Source organism: Ostrea edulis, chromosome 4 (genome assembly GCF_947568905.1).
Source record: "Ostrea edulis chromosome 4, xbOstEdul1.1, whole genome shotgun sequence".
NCBI classification, from domain to species: domain Eukaryota; kingdom Metazoa; phylum Mollusca; class Bivalvia; order Ostreida; family Ostreidae; genus Ostrea; species Ostrea edulis.
Window position 1 is genome coordinate 20,360,102 of NC_079167.1, and position 17,498 is coordinate 20,377,599.

The 17,498-nt window shown below is 36.8% G+C and overlaps 2 protein-coding genes across 5 annotated transcripts in view; one reads left to right on the forward strand and one right to left on the reverse strand.

The window, feature by feature from the left end:
- Positions 1–2,021: 2,021 nt before the first annotated feature.
- On the forward strand, positions 2,022–6,142 carry LOC125670471 (dexamethasone-induced Ras-related protein 1-like). Its single transcript, XM_048905660.2, has 3 exons — positions 2,022–2,139; positions 4,555–4,913; positions 5,444–6,142. Exons 1-3 carry the CDS (start codon positions 2,090–2,092, stop codon positions 5,992–5,994), a joined length of 960 nt encoding a protein of 319 aa, XP_048761617.2. The 5' UTR covers positions 2,022–2,089; the 3' UTR covers positions 5,995–6,142.
- Positions 6,143–12,786: 6,644 nt separating this feature from the next.
- LOC125670440 (uncharacterized) overlaps positions 12,787–17,498 on the reverse strand; it is a 36,747-nt gene continuing 32,035 nt past the window's right edge. For 2 of the 4 annotated variants that reach the window (XM_048905612.2, XM_048905614.2), the window contains exons 15-19: positions 17,193–17,210; positions 16,727–16,811; positions 16,068–16,219; positions 15,390–15,524; positions 12,787–14,508 (exon numbers count right to left, since the gene is read on the reverse strand). In XM_048905612.2, the coding sequence (XP_048761569.2) occupies positions 14,326–14,508; positions 15,390–15,524; positions 16,068–16,219; positions 16,727–16,811; positions 17,193–17,210 (573 nt within the window). In that variant the 3' untranslated portion in view covers positions 12,787–14,325. The remainder of the gene's footprint in view (positions 14,509–15,389; positions 15,525–16,067; positions 16,220–16,726; positions 16,812–17,192; positions 17,211–17,498) is intronic. The other 2 variants (XM_048905613.2, XM_056161300.1) reach the window with 1 other exon arrangement.

The window sequence follows — 17,498 nt, forward strand, 5'->3', positions numbered from 1 at the left end:
GCTTTACCATTGAGCTACCTAAAGGGTTGGCAGAGACGATGAGAGTATGCGCTGTGCTTAAGAAATAACGCGCTTCATAAAATATATGCTGATGTAAAGCATTGCAGTTTGTATCCTCATGTATTTTTCCAAAATAAAATCTATTTTTTATATTTACAATTTACTTTCTTTTCTGTCGGAATTTCTAGCCGTTAAAATAGTTGTACATTATGTATCATGATTTATACGCACATTGCCCGTGTTACAGCTGGTGTGGTACGATAAAGAACCCTCCCTGCTCAAGGGGCGAGCATAGGCCTGAATCTTGCAGCCCTTCACCGGCAATGGTGACGTCTCCATATGAGTGAAATGTTCTCGACAGGGATGTTAAACAAGATACAATCAATCAATCACATTCATGAGGAAATGGCTATCATTTCAATTGGTAAAGATATCGAATGCAAAACATTGAAAATGTAAATGTTTTTATTTGGATTTCTCATCAGCAGAATTGTGAGTCTGTCGTTTTACCGCCCACACATTTATTTGTATGCCTTCCATGGCAGTTTTCATACAATCACAAAATCCTATCACTGGGTTAGGATGTTCTTAATCATACATTTCTAGTTTTACGTAGGGGGAAATTACTAGTTTCGTCGAAAATGAAAAAAGAGAGAAACGCAGACAAAAATGTGGTTTAGAATTGTGCGATTTCCGTGAAACTAAGGATAATGTGAGAGAAAATTGCCTGAAAATGAAATACGAAGAGGGTGTGTTATGATCATTTACTCTTTTTACGTACAGTAGTTTAGAATTTTTATTATCTATCGAAGAGATGATTACGCAAGTGAAAGTTTGAATGAAGCAATATTAAGTCTGTTTTGAAGTTTGAAGTAAACGATCTTTACAAATATCCCATTAAAAATATTCTACGCAATATTTAGTCAAATGTAATTGGAATCATGCTTTGACAGGCGGGTTGATACCAGCAATTGTATCCGACTCACAATATAACGCACTACTCTTCCATGCTGCAATATAATTTGCTTCCAATATTGGGCATTTGACAGTTTAAAGTCCGAATTAACACGTCAAATAGCACGTTGTTTCTTCTTCTGATTCAAATATATTAGTATTATATACTGGAAACTCGGTTGGATATGTTTTGATGAGCTCGGACCTCTCTGAGTAGTTCTTCTCTATTTGTCCAAATAATTCCCTACATGTTGTGTAATTTACTGTCATCTGGTAAATCTTTGTCACGTGACGCATGCTTTGGATGAGATGTTAATAGCCTGTGTATCGGAAGAATTGTGTCCCGGATATCAATTCTGTTACGTGCTGCAGAGGTGTGCATTGATACGTAATCACATGCGTCATCAGGGTTTCTAGTGATCAAATTTTAAATTAGTAATACATTGTATTTTGTTGAATAAAGCTATAACATTTTATTCCAATATACCAAAATTGTTAGCGCGTTTGTACTTCATGAAAAGGTATGCCGACGTAAGGCGTTGCAGTTCATATCCTCATGAATTTTCAAAAATTTATTTCTTATATATCTACAATCTACTTTCATTTCTCTTGAAATTCCGAACGGTAAAAATAGACGTACTATAATTATCAAGTTTTGTATCCATACGTTCATTGTCTACAATAGCAACACGATCATGAGGAAATCTCTATCATTACAATTTGTAAAGATATCAAAGGCAAAAACGCTGGAATATATGATGATAATGGACAGGTATAGCAGTGTATGTTATTCCATGAAAATATTTTGTTTATTGTGTTTTGATTCTTTTGAACAAAAAATGACACTTTTTAAAATAAAATCAAATTAATGTGTCTGTAACAATAGTAAAAACGGGGTCTTACGTTAAAAACTTATGCATAATAGATGATATTTTTGTCTAACCACAAAGTCTGATAAGAAACTGAGAAATGAGAATTTTATTGAAAAGGTATCCATTCCTTATTGTTTTTATGAATTTCAGAGAAATTCAGGTAAATCAGTTTTCACTACTTTCAGGGGAGGTAACTCTTCCATGCCCATTGTATTGAGGATCACCTGTACGTGTAGAGGAAGTCATTGACAGATAGTTTTTCCATGCCACTGTCCTGCCTATTCTTGAATTTCCAATTGGACTTAAAACTTAGGTAGGCAAGTGTGTGCTCCATATTTTCTTAAGCAAAATCTGTTTTATATTTTTAAATGTTTGGCCAAAGATGAGGAATTGCGAAAGTTTTCTTGCGTTTTTACCTTCCTGTGAGCTTAAATGTAAACTATGTCATCATATTCTAAGATTGATTTTCATTTTGAAATACATATGACCCGGGTTACTGAAGCAGTTTTGTCCATAACATAACATACCGAGTGTTCTGGTCACTATCGTGTACAGGGGTAAACCTACCGAGTGTCTATATGTTGTTTAATCTATGATTAGATTTGTGGGGTACTGTATATTGCATGTCAAGGACGCACACAACGGACGCACACAGGGGGACTCGAAGAAAAACAAAACAAAAACGCAACTATCAGCATTAGATAACGTTTTTCAGTGAGTATTGGCATTACGAATTATTTTCCATTATGCGCTAACACAATTTGCAGTTTATAACGCCATGTTCATTGAAAACGTTATTTCTTAAATGCACAAAAACGCCGTCCACTGAATACTAAAATTCAATTTCAAGCTAGGACCACGGGTTCACCAAGGCTGCTGTCTCTTGCAACTTCGATTTCCTAGGGGAGACACCGGGCAGTGAGTCAGTGACTAATTAGGGGACTATCTAGTGCCGCCAGCAGGAGATGTAGAGGTTAGGGAGAGTTGGACAATCTCATGTAATATCGCTAGGTGATCGCCATCCATCAATGTTTGTAATGACCAATGTTATCACAGGTTATATACACATTTTAAGTCGAACATTATGTCGAATTGTTCGGCCCACGGTGTATTTTCCTGCTCACTTCTGAATTCCACGGAAGCAGGGTATGAGATCGTATCGACAACGTCATCAATACGGGAGTTTGTTTTGTTTTTTTATCAAGAGAGATACACTCTTTCCATATTTATCAAAGGAGCTACACAATTAAATGCATTATGATAGCATTTCCTTTTATTGTTTTAGCCGAATGCCTATTAATGTTTTAAGCCACTTTATTCCAAGATTGTGGTGAAGCGTGGCTGTGTGTTACCATGTTGTCGGTTTGGGGGGACTGGTGTTTGGTGTCTGTGTGTTACCATGTTGTCGGTTTGGGGGGACTGGTGTCTGTGTGTTACCATGTTGTCGGTTTGGGGGGACTGGTGTTTGGTGTTTCTATTGAATCACATGTCAAACATCGATCAAACAAAAATTCCTCGTACGTGAAACTTCGGTGTAAGAGCTCGTTAAAATCTCACAATTGCTCTCATTTAGTTCAAAGTCACGCAATGTTACGCTAGTAGGAAGGAAGTCCGGGATCAGAGAAATTAAACTCTAAAGTATATATCGGCCCTGCAGAGATTTTCCCGGCAGAGTGGCGATATTCATCTTCAAATTAATCTGCGTAATGAAATCTTGGAAATTCGATAACCAACTTGACAGACATAGCTCAGAAACCAATTACCGATATTGTCTGATCAGAAATCGTCTGTAACAGGTCAAGGTACTTAACAAAACACATGATTCTGGGGGGAAAATACTACTCTTTGTTGTGCGACAAATCATGGGACCTTCAGGTCGGGACAAACTTCACGTCTCCCTTTGAGATATCTGGTGATTAAAGAGGGTAGTGTGATGACGCTTATTAATGTGTCATGCCGTGTGTATTCTTCCTTGAAAACACCTTAGTAAAATCACAAATTTTGAGGAATCTAAAAATATCAATAAAAAATAATTCTGAATTCATATATTCAGAAAGCTTCTTAAAATTTGGTGAAAACTGTACAAATTTCTTTTTTAAAAATTACGAATAATGACAGAAAATCTTCCGTCTGTAGATGCTTTTGTCTGATCTTTGGTTATTTACTCCAGCCGCTGCACTACGGTTTCTTATGACAAACATAAATATCTGTGTGACAATATTTAGGTTAATCGATCTTTCAACGATGTTTACGCTCTCGCCAAATTCGTCATTTCCATTGACAATATAGCCCATGCCGTAAAAAACATGATTTGGCACACAAAATAATTGGAACAATTATAACTCTATCGTACAATTATGCGCAATTGGCAGAGCTGTAAAAATGATGGCTCCAGTATGATATTCTAGGTGTATGCGCAGAAGCCAATGTTGCGACTGTCAATCAATGGAATAGCGTCCTTGGTGTGGGGACTCGTTGTCGAAGTCCACGCCTTGCCGTTACCGACAGGCAATTGACTTTATCAAACCAAGATTAGTATTCGCTCTGTGTGTATTGATCATTCTACTTAATACGGCATGCAAATTTGCTGATTCTTTTTTCCCTTGATCTTCATTCTACTACTCGTTATATTTGCTTTGATCACCGTACAACACTGAAAGGCGATGTAATGACCAGTTTAAGCGCTTAGACCAGCGCCCGCTGTAATGGGATCTTTCATATTTTGCAGAAAGCTATGGAACTGGAAACCAGAGCGTGTGGAGCGTTTTGAAAACGAAGAACAAGAACGTTGCACGTGTTGGTCAGCGGAGGTGACATCATCTACCAACATGGCGTTGATTGAACAAGGTGATACGGCGGCACCCGAAAACTGCCAAAGACTTGTAATTCTTGGGTCAAGTAAAGTAGGCAAAACTTCCATTGTGTCGCGTTTCCTGTGCAATAAATTTGACGACAGCTACACTCCGACCATTGAAGATTTTCACCGGAAGATTTACCGCATCAAAGGAGAGGCCTACCGTCTGGACATTCTCGATACTTCCGGAAATCACCCTTTTCCCGCCATGAGGCGTCTGTCCATTATAACAGGTAAGGGAAATAAATTTATATGTGTTCTACAAACCAATGATTTATCTATTTATAGACAGCGTTGTACAACACTCACCCCTTGAGATAAACCAAAAATGCTAGAATACAAAAGACAAAATCTGAATGTATTTTAGTAGTGCACATAGTAGATTTTTATTGCATAATTGATAGCAAGTGGGAATTCAATAGGATATCTTCCTTCTTGGATTGCAAGTTTTACTGTATAAATATGCTATATATTCCTCTTTTATTTCCTCTCAAGAGGGAGTTAAAACATCCTTATTAGGATTTATTTCATTCAACTATCAGCGATTGCATAATTTCATTTCGCAGTATTTTGAAAACAAGAGTCTTAGATAGACTACAGTGTAAATAAATGTACATGTATAATTTCAACATGCATACAATATATTTCGATTCATGACAACCAAGAATTTCCATTGTGTTTTGTTTGATATTTAGACATGGATAACCTGTTACGCATGGCGTTGATTGTTCTCCAAATACAAGAATTTAGATTTCCATTGTAGGGGATCTATTTCTATTGGTGTACAGCATAGATAGCAGGGAATCATTTGAAGAAGTGGAGCGTCTGTGTCAACAAATTCTAGAATGCAAGACACAGTGTAGAACTAGGGTAGGTGAACGGAGACGGAAAGGGGGAATACCCGTTGTTGTTGTTGGCAACAAGTGCGACAGAGAGAAATCTCGCGTGATAGATCCGGCGGAAGCGCTGCATCTAACCGAAATTTATGAAAACTGTATGTTTATAGAAACGTCCGCGAAGAAAAACATCAACATCGAAGAATCCTTTACAAGACTATTTGACATGGGGAATCTTCCGTTAGAAATGAGTCCTTCCCAGCATCGGAAGGTCCATCCTTTCTACGTAAGCGGAAGCGCGTCACAAACCGGAAGAAAGGGTATGTCCATTCGGAGAAAAATGTCTGACGCTTGTGGAACAATTGCTCCAAATGTCAGACGACCTAGTATACGCACGGATCTCATGGTGGCACAAATGAGAACTAAAACATCCAGTTTGTCCAAAAGTGATGTTAAAGAAAAATGCGTGATTCAGTGATAGGGAGTTTATCACTGAGGTACTGCATAATAGCAATAATCCTTCATCGTTTTCAGTGTATTTTCAATATTACCATTTTATGAATATATGTGAGTCCTCCGTCGTTGTTTGCTTAATCAGATAAAAAATACAATGTGACAGAGTAAAATTGATTTAAATTGTCATATTGTCAATATGTACGTAATCTTTATGGACAAATCTTGAATCATCGTTAGCAAGAAGACCGAGTATTGAGTGGAATATTGGGTATTTTCGTTTCATCGGTGTACGGTTAGTGAGGAAACGATAACGCTGAGCGCGTAAGAATTGTTTCTTAATTACACCCGTCAGTAGCTTCAACCTTTGTAGAAGACGGTCGCATCCCTCCACTGCTCTTCTTAAAGCGAGATACTGTCCTTCGATCATATAAATGGGATTTCAAGCGAGCGCTGTAGGGGTGACTGGAAATTAATGTAGTTCAATTTGAATGCAAATAACAGGTGATTGCGTGGACTGTCGGTTTTTGATAAAGAAATCGAAGAAATTGCTCTAAAGACAACAAAACAAATTTGTTGAATAATGCAAAAAGAATTGGACTAAAATGCGAAGTTAGCATTAAAGACAATGAGTGTTAGATCGAGACCAAATGACCCCATATCAATCAGTTCTCGAGAACGTTTAATTGAATAGTGTAGTTGTTTGCAGTAGAATAAAAGTTAAACACGCCAAATTAATTTATCTTCTCTGTCACAAGACAAACTCAAGCATCGCCATCTTTGGTATCTGCGTGTTGCGAATCATTAATAATTCTAATCCGAACACAAAGGTATGGACAACCGGTACAATCCCTAACCTCCTATGTCTTGTGACGTCAGAGTGTCTCGTGCTGTCGATGCTGGAGGGAATTTAGCGTCAGCCAGTTGTGGAAGGTTTAGTTTTTTCCCGATGAACTGAGATGCGATATCACATGTATATGAAACAAGATCCCGGGGCTGTAATACAGAGTACGTTACATCAGATTCTAAATGATTGCCGCATGCAGGGATCGAAGGACTAGCGGATCAATTACTGTAAGGACTAGCGGATCAATTACTGTAAGGACTAGCGGATCAATTACTGTAAGGACTAGCGGATCAATTACTGTAAGACTTAGCGGATCAATTACTGTAAGGACTAGCGGATCAATTACTGTAAGGACTAGCGGATCAATTACTGTAATCTCCGTCTCTGTTTAATATTGAAGGAGTACTATATGTATTGTGGACTTTATTTTATACTGCTTTGTTTTGTTTTTTTAATGAAAACAGATAGCTTATGATTTGCATTTATTACAAGTTCAGTGCATGCTTAGATACAGTGAGCACTGATATGTATCATGAAAGCTTGCCCTGACAATAACAGATAAGTTGCACTGCTTATCTTTATTCAAATTGGAAGGGTATTTTAAATCAAATTATGTATAAATGATTTATTTTCATCTATCAGCATGCTGACTGCTGTTGATTACCACATAATTACAGTCTTTTTCTAAATGATATGCGAACACTGAGATGTGTAGTGCATGTAATTGTAGTGTATGTGTAGTGTATGTACTTGTCCAGTGCGCATGTTGGCTTATTTCGAGGTCACTGTCTGTATTCCAAATCTATGTGCTGTAGATTATTTTCGCCTTTCAGCATTAATTTTGCTGACGGTTTCGCTCCGTTTTAAATTTGCCCGCCCAAAGTTATGTTAAAAGACAAATAAGAGAGATAACAAGTTTGCCCAATCTATGTAAACAAGGTCGAAGGGGGCGAAAATAAAACGGGGGCGAATATTTCACTGTTTACTGTATATCATCTGCGTAAGAGCAAAATAACTCGGGTAAGACTTGTAGCTCACGTGGCTCGTTTGAAATTTAGCCCCGCCCCCTAGGTCCCAGGGGGCAGTTTGTAGGTCCTTTATAGTAAGGTGCTTCTCAGGTTACCTGCGGCACTCAAATGATCAGGACTAACTGTCCTTTGGTTTTCTCCGTCGTGAGGAAATGTGAACATTTCCGACTTCCTCTTGCGCACAACTAATTTTTACCAAATTTGGTAAATAGCCTACTAAAGTCGATATCAAACCCATAGACCCGCAACGCTCACCCAAGTCACCAAGTATGTAAACATATAAATGTGATGAGACAAACTCACTTGGAACGCAAATTATCGCGAAGTGAGTCAAATTCCCCACTAGACAAGCATATACACAAATTTAATGATCTCGTATCAATTTTCAACCGAGGTAGGCTACTGAAAAAATTGATGAAGTATACAGGAGTTTCAACAGTTTCAATTAAAATCAGCATTTTTCAAATTCTAGCTTGTTATAATGCTCTTATTTGCAAACACAACCTATCATTAGATCGAATGCTTTCTAGCATATACATGTATCATACCAATTGTTTTTTGTCGTTCTTTACACACTGATTTTGACTACGGAGTACTCCGTTTTCTTGATTACGATAGAGAGTTCACGGCGGGTGTGACCGGTCAACAGGGGATGCTTACGGTACTTTCCTTGGCACTCAGTCCCACCTCTGTTAGGTATGTCCAAGGGTCCTTGCTTGCTCTACTTGCCTAGATTACACTGTTATCTTCACCTGTTTATCCAGACAAACTAAAAAAATGTTGCTATATATGATTATGTTGGAATGGTTCTAAACGGGTAATCTTCGGATTTTTGTTGTAGATAAATTCTGGTCCAGGGAGTCACACTTATACTACATATACAATGCTTGGTATGCAAACTTTCATTGCAGCCTAACCCATCACCCTATGGAATGTAAGACATGGCTTGAACAGAATTGAATTTATACTATATGAGAATACATGAAGACCATTTGGCCAAATTGCACTATTGTTGGTTTAGCAAATGATACCCCAGTGTTGTTGATACAGGAAGTTTATTTCTATTATGGCTTCGAACATAACCCAGGGATGATGGTTTTCCACTATCTACTACATGGAAAAATATAAACCCCTATCTTGGTCCCATCCTGTCCCCCGGGGTTACTATATGAGTACATTAGAATCTTGTTTATATAATGAAGCTATAATGTCATTTTTATATATATTTCATGATATTCGTCTTTATTAAGATTTTATTTTTCTTCCGACTGGAGGGGGACGTTGCAAGACTTTGAACAAAGGGTCCTTTTCACACATGAAACTCAACTAAACTTGGGATAAAGTATTTAATCCGATGGTTCTTGACAAAAAGAACTTTATGACGGCGACATTATCAGTTTAATTTCAGTTTTGGGTGAGGTCAAAGGAATATGATTGTTACCATTTTCTAGTAAATAAACTGCATCGTCAAGACGCGCAAGTACATGTAGGTCTCATAAAATTGTAAATCCATGGCAAGGGTTGCAGAGGTATCTGTGGGGGCTTGTAATTAAAAATGCATTTCCCTTAAACTATCTCCACTCCTAGACACCAAATAACAAAATGTGTTAATGATAAGAGTGGATAAGGAGAAATTGCGGTTTTCAAGGTCCTCTGAGCCAGAGGTTCAGGTTTCTGGGTCAGGGGTTCAGGTTTCCACATTGGTTAGCATAAACTGATAATAGACTTGCGTCAAAATTTTTATTACTTATATCCTAAGATTTATCCAATTTCTTTTTTTAAATGCAGGTTTATAAAAAAAAAAAATCAAATGCAAACATATAATGAAATTTTGTTTGTTTATTAAAATCATTTCAAAATTTAGCTGGATTTGAAATTTAGACTGAAGCCTATTCTCAGTTTATGGTCTTCAAGCCAGGTTTCTGGGTCAGAGGTCCAGGCCTTAGCATGTGTCTATATGGATATTGAAAATGCATTAAATCTTTGAAAATCTTTAACCCCTTCCATCTACACGTAGTACATAACCTGGTTCTCGGATGTCACTACTAAAATTGTAAAATTTATGGTCCCTGAATCAGGGAATCTAGTCCCAGGACGTGGCTAAATGGATCAGGATCATACGGCGAACATGCATCAAATCTTTAGAAATATTGCAGCATATTGATTTTAATTCAATCCGTGATTTTATTGCACCAACCAAAAGTGCAATATCGACTGAAGAATGAAGGACTTTATTTTGTCAACACTACTAGTCTAACACTTTGTTGTACTCGGTTGACCATAAAAACCCGTGGACCTCTGATATATTTTGATATTTCGTTGCTGTTAAAATCCAAGAGAAGCGGCAGCGGGACAAACACCTTGCCACCAATATCCAATTCTGCAAACCTTGTAATTTATATTTTTTGATTATTTAAAAGCAAAACGCGACATATTTTTAAAGAGAAAATGATTTTTGGTTTTTTAAAATTCAATTTCGTCCGTAAGATGTCGTGAGAGCGGCCCTGAAGAAATAACTATATTGAAAGTAAACTTTCAGTCTCGCCAATAAACTCATAAATGAGGACAATATTTGTCTCTGCATAACAGTATTCGACCAAAAGAATATATTCCCTGTGTCACCATTACTTCAAAGATGATTTTCGATTTTAACCCGCATACAGGGATTCATGTGTTGATGCAAGAGCATGGTGGCTATTACAAGCACCCGCAACGCAGTGCCTGTTGTTTGAAAGATTTGAAAGATACTTTGACGTTTTGCTGCCACCAGGAAACCATAAGGTTACACAATAGATGAAAATATCTAATAATTATGTATTGAATTCCGTGCAACTATCCATGGAATAGCGTGTTTTGTGGTGTGTGTGTATGTGTGTGGGTTGTCTTTTTTTTTTACGATTGTTCCCGTAAATCATTGCCTTGTAACTACATCCTTATCCAATTTCTCAGCATACTTGTCACACAACGTCTTCTACGTAGAGATTTGTTGTTGTGTTTGCTCTGCTACACAGGAAATATTGTCAAGTGGACTTTCTACGAGCATAGCACTAGAAATCCGCTGAACTACGCTTGTCTGAGTCATTATATTTCTGCTGTAATGAGCAAGTTTTGGGTCTTATCATCTTGATAGTGTTCATCTTTAGCCAATTATTTTCACCACACATTAGTGGCTAACTGGTGGTTCTCAATATTGTGATTTTCCCCTTGAACACCGGCACTGAACACTTTACGCTAGTCACAGGATGCAAAAATCATCCACGAGAAATTCAAATCAATACTCAATCTCTGTCAGTAGATTTGTGCAACAGATATCTTTCATCTATATTTTTTTTAGATGCGGGTAGTTTAAATTGGTTGCGTTTTCACTTCAGAGATGGACGAATCATACAATCAATCCTGTATTCAGTGTCATACAGTAGATTCTCTTCAGTGTATGCCTCGTTAACGCGGAAATTTCAATACAAATTTCAATTTTTTGTTCGATGGGATACGAATTCCATTGTGCATTACAATTCCGATTTACTATCGGTCATCTACCGTGTGAATGATTAGTACCACACACGGGAAATGGGGACATTTAAACCGAGGGTCATTGTATTGACCAAAATTTACCAAACTCGGCAATCAGCAACATGCGTTCTATTTATGAAAAACGTACGTCTCCGAATGGCAATTTAATCACCAAGCACCAAAGATATGGACTAGCTTATACAATGAATGGAGTATGATAATGGAGGTCTATCAGACATGCCATTCGGAGCAATGGAATACCACTATCTTCCTAGAAGGAGGAAATTTTGGTTTCTAAAAGATTGTCAGTAAAAATAAAACAGGATTTTCCAAATCCCTCAGCACTAATCGATAATTTTATCCGGGAATCATTAGTTCACCATCATATATTCCGTTATTTATATTACCAAACTCATCAATGGCTATTTAGTCGCATTCCAGTATGAAATTATGCTATTTTCTTACTAACGTTGCGCGCAACTGTACATACTAACTTCGGGGGTGGGGGTCCCAATCAAAACTTGTCAATTAATTCTTCCTCAACATTCATCAAAGTAAACAAAAACACATAGTCATCCAGCAAGACACACAATTTTGTTTGCTTCGAACACCAGCAGGTACTTGAAAGTCAGCTTCCGGTCTAACCACCCCACCCTCCGTTCATACCGTACAATAAAGATTCTACACATATTTGTATGTTATTTTCAATCAGCTGTAATAATTAGAAAGCTGATTTTATTTATTTATCTCAGGAAAAATTCTACCAGCCCCTGTATCACATGAAGATGCCCGAATCCAAAGGAAAATTTCGGATATTATTTTAGATAGGCCATGTTTTGACGTGTACCACGTGGTAATTGTTGCTATGCAACCTGTGACATGCACTGTATCTGTACTTTTCTGACGTCGTAACGCTGTTATAAAATTTGACTTATTGCAGAGCCAATTTTAAAATCTTTCTAATTTGCATATAAGAAAAATTGTTTAAAATCCAAATCTTTGTCTGCTGTGCATGTTAGTAGTGACGATACAACGCACGCACCTGTTTTTGATTATTTAAACAGTTGGTTGTTTTAAAATTCATTGCCTAGATTCTTTCTTGAAAAATCGTGAAAACAGTCTTTATAATACTTCTTTAAAAATTTTAAAGAAATATTTGACAATATTTCCACTCGGAAACAAATATGAACATGTCTTTAAGTCAACATTTTCTGATCACTCTACAGATTAAGCATCATCAGAGGACAAATCTATTTACAAAACGACAATAAAATTGATTTAATTCTACTGTGCAAATATCTGTTGCGAAACATGCTTTATCATCAGCTATGCTTTACTATAGTATTGAATACTAGAATAAAAATAAAGTCGTTTGTATAAGAAATTTATACACAGATCTCCTACTCGAAAAAAAAAACAAAAATAGATGAGATTCTCTTTTTCATCGTTTTATTATTTCATACTCATTTTTAAATTGTGACAGACTGATGGACACGTCCTAATGCTTATAACATAAAGATTAAAAATAAAGAGCAGAACCTCCGTGTTCTTGCATTTGAAGTTGATTGTTAAAATCCCAGCGGAGGCAGTTATTTATTCATTTTTCAATGTGACAGTCATTTGGTGAACTGTTGCCGCTATATCCATGGATACCATAGGGAACAGAACCCACGAATCATTTTTTTTTTTAAAGTATATGTATGGGGAAATAAGCTTAGCTGGAACTAGATTACACCACAGTTTCAGAACCCCGGGGATGTAAGGTCTTAAGGTAATTGGCTACCATATCAATTTTCTCAAGAAAGAAATTACAGACGAATGTGATGTTAGTTTAAAAAAAAAGTGATTTCTGATCTTATCTGCGATATTCTGCTCTCCGCTTCGAATGAATTGTCACTTTATACATTACACTTCCTGGCAATGTCAGAACAGATTCAAAAAGGTGTTACGTTGATTTTCATAAAATTATGTACCCATTCAGCAGAGAAGACCTCCAAATAATTATAAACCACAATTTCAGATAACATAACATGGGTGTGATCGTTCGACAGGGGATGCTTACTCCTCCTTGGCACCTGATTCCACCTCTGCTATGTCCAGGGGTCCGTGTTTACCCAACTCTTTATTTTGTATTCCTTATAGGAGTTATGAGATTCATCACTGTTCGTTATCTACACCTTTCATAAAATAAGATGGAACGTGTCAAATATGAAAATTTGGTACTGTCAAACATGACCTTTGATTGAATGTAGAGATATTATCATATTTCCCCTCGTGTCGTCTTGATATAGATAGATTAAATGCTAAATAATCAAAACAATGTGTCCTATATAGGATTGCAGCTCGTCAGCACTCTCTTCACGTAAAACTTTTATAAACCTCTAATACATACAACAAACATATCACAAACTCATCAGCTGAATAGTCAATCATAACAAACCAGTCATGTTTACTATGAATGCTACAAGTACATGTAACATTACTGAGCGAGTGGAGAGTGGCCCAAACCCGCGTTGATCAGAAAAGCACGTGACCATACAGAGAACCGCCGAAATACTATGGCCTCACACAATTGTAAAGATTAGTGAGTTCCTGATCAGACTAATTCTCTGACAAGTTCGACTTCTGTGCTGGTCTTTTACACTTACATTGAGAGCACGTTCAGAAGTTCACAACGAAAATATTACAAATTGTTAACTGCCTTATTACCGGGCTCAAGTCATTGACCGTGGCCGTATTCTTGCAGAAATCGATGGGCTCATTACGGATGCTACTGATCACAAAGGTGTTCAGCCGTAGTCACTGCAGTTAATACTTTATTGCAACCAGACACGCAAATATGTTTACGTTTACTGTGTCACCGGAAATGTCCTCCATTTATGTTTCCAGGGTCGGGCCGCCATTTTCAATAATTCGTATACACTTGATTATGGCGTTTTCTGTAGTTTTTATTTTATTGCTTTTGCGAAGGTCAGGTTGGCCCGGTCCTGAAACAGTACTGCCCTTGTACCTGAGGACTGAATTGTTTCCGTTTGATCTGTTTATCCTTCAGACGACCCACAATCCTATCGTAAACCCGCTTCCGGTGAGACTGCCAGTTGACGTAGCTCTGAAGTTGTCGTTGTAGAGTTTCGTCATTTGGAAATGGTGACTCCTGGTATATCAACAAAAATAGCATGAATACATTTGTCTGGCTGTTTATGTGGATACAGTGGAATTTAATATCTACACTTGTCGTTCTTAAAAGATGGAGTTTATTCAAGTCAATTTTATATGTATATAATGTAGAAACGAATGTAACATTGAAATTGTGAAAATGACAACAGACCGACCGACAAATTCAACGTGAAAAATTTCAGACTCTGGCGTAGGATGAATAAAAACATTAAATTTAAATCAAGCGTGTTTAATTTTTCACAAAATTTCGTAGTGTCTTCTACTCTATTTTATTTCATGTACACTATTTCACATCTTGGATATTATTGGTGATTATTCAGGAAACCATCGAAATTTCATGCCATAACTATTTCAATCACAGAAAGCCTAAATTATACCATAATGAACAAGTGAAACCCGTATGATTACCACAGTAAAAAAACCAACAACACGAAATTGTCTATATTAGAAAATTATTTTCCTAAATGAACATTTAATTCAGGACGATCAATGAGTCATCAGTCGCTGCCAAGTATGTTAAATGAAAAGAGAACAGCGGTATTCCTGTATTTCTTGTTACAATGAGACTGAATAATTCTATAAAGATGAGACTGCGGTGAAACTGTGACGGAATGTAAACGTGGACATCCACAAAGAACGCAGGCACCATACAAAATTCCTTATTCAGGAAGTGTCTGTATTTCGTATAAGCACGAATGGACAATACTCTGAGTCCTATCGTGTGGCAACAAATCACTGAATGCCCCAGCCAATTTATCTTTGTATCAAAATCAGGAAGACTCTTGTAAATATTTATGTGCTTTCTCGTCAATGTTTATGTAAATGACGTGACTGAAAATGAAACCAATGTCAACGTACCGACTGGTAGATACTCCGCATCGTGGCATCCGTTTTCTTCTCCATAAAAAACTTTTTGGATATCATTATGCATTCTGCACCATTACTGACCAGCGACATGCTCGGCTGGTCTTGGTAGATCATATTAGCAATTCCCTGAAATGGTCAAGACCAGGGCTTTAAATATGAATAGATGTGTGATCTGATAGTACGTAATCACGGGGCGGTTCAAACACATCAGACGAATGTACAGAATGCTGAGCAAGTGATTCGCGTGGCTTATTGACTGGTCTTTTGTCTCTTCTCCGTCCGCCTGGCTATTTAGAGTAATCCCCCATAATCCTTCGTCATGTGGATAAACTGAAATTACCTCGAAGACACTATTCTACAAAATTAAGGCATACAATGTTGTGCCAAAATATCTCTAAATGCTGCGGCTTCGTTGACGCTCTGTTGACCGCCATTCGAGTGGTCTCGCGAGATTTGTCTGTCATAGATATGAAACAATCCATATCTTGTTTACGACATACTTTAACCATCTTCCAATTGTAATGGTTCAGCATTTTCGGTTACCAAATCGTTTTGACATACCAAGAAAAGCAACATTGTTAATACTGTCTTATGAACTATTATTTTTTTTTTTTTACATAAGCTCTTTCTAATAATACAAGGTCACCAAATGATATAAAGCAAACTTACAAAGTATTGTCCTTTTTCCAAAACCTGCACCACGATAAACACGGGGTGGAGATCCGCCTCTGTCAGTACGACACGGGACGGCGGACGATTGTCGTATTCATTGACGATCGTCTTCCGGCCTTCCACTTGAGTGGACAGTTTGTGTTGAAGTTCTAAGAAATAAAAGTGATAGTTGTGGCTGAAAACTATAAAGAAATTTAAAAAGTGGAATGGATCGAATTATACGAGTTGTAGAACACTGGATCGTCGTATCAGAGGTTATGGGTTCGATTCTCATAGCAATTCACAACCAAAGGGTTCTTACATACATGTATATATATGTATTAACGAGGCTTTTTGCAGCCTTATTCCTGGTTGATTTTTTTTTTAAATCATTAAACATTTGTATTCTGTTGCAGCCACACAATGGCCTGGGGTCTGTAACGATCTACTGCGTGCAACAAATCCGAATTAATTAACTCTACACCAAAATACCGAAATAATTGTTTCCGAGATAAAAGTACACGAGAAAACTTAGTAATGGTTTCCGAATTAACAGTATACACGGGTAAACTTGCGTAATGGCTTTCGAATTTACAGAATCATTTCATTTTACTCATTAAAAATATTTTCATATACCTTTTGTTTTAACTTCATTAGGTTTCCCATTTAATACTAACCCCTTTCTTTCCTGGCGATTTCCTGCGATAATGAGGTTTTCTTTTCTTTGTTTCGTTTGTTGAAATTCGATGAGAGATAGGCGCCCTGGGGGTTTAATGCAGAAAAGCGTTGTCATTATGTAAATTCTTTCATTCTCAACAAATAATAAAAACGTAATTACATTGTAATGCGATATTTTGAAATCAAAGCAAACCCTTATTAAACCTTACTGGTAAAATGATTACCAAAAAAACAAGTCTCAAGCGGTAACAAAAAAACTTTCAATTAAAGAAAAAGACGCTCTTATTAATAAAGTTTTATTTACAAAAATTATCCATATTGTCAAGAACTCAATACATGCTGTTATATGATATAATAACACATTACAAATTTTATTTTTCTGGAGTAAGTTGATGAAGCAAAAGTTTTAATAAAGAATTCGTCAGAGCCATTCAAAATATTGCATGCAGCATACAATCAGCCTACCGTGTTCACAAGGTTATGCTGTGATATGGAAAAAAGAGAAAACGATTGCCGTGATGCACATGTCTACTGTTCCTCATATACACCCCGGTCAGATTTCATTAATTCACAGTGTGTACATGTATATATATATATTTATATATATACTCTTAAAGTTATCATAAACATGATACACAAAAGTTTTTTATCATACCAAATTATTTTTTTTTTTAATTTGACGGAAAATTTGTTTTATTTCGAATACTGGTAGTTTTATGCCATTATGACAAGTCAAATGTTGCAAAAGATGTAGTTGATCTTTTTCATTTG

Coding starts and splice junctions, on each gene's coding strand:
- LOC125670471 (XM_048905660.2), top strand. CDS start 2,090: ATGCCACTGTCCTGCCTATTCTTGAATTTCCAATTGGACTTAAAACTT. Junction 2,140..4,554: donor CAATTGGACTTAAAACTTAG/GTAGGCAAGTGT, acceptor CATATTTTGCAG/AAAGCTATGGAACTGGAAAC. Junction 4,914..5,443: donor GCGTCTGTCCATTATAACAG/GTAAGGGAAATA, acceptor TTTCCATTGTAG/GGGATCTATTTCTATTGGTG.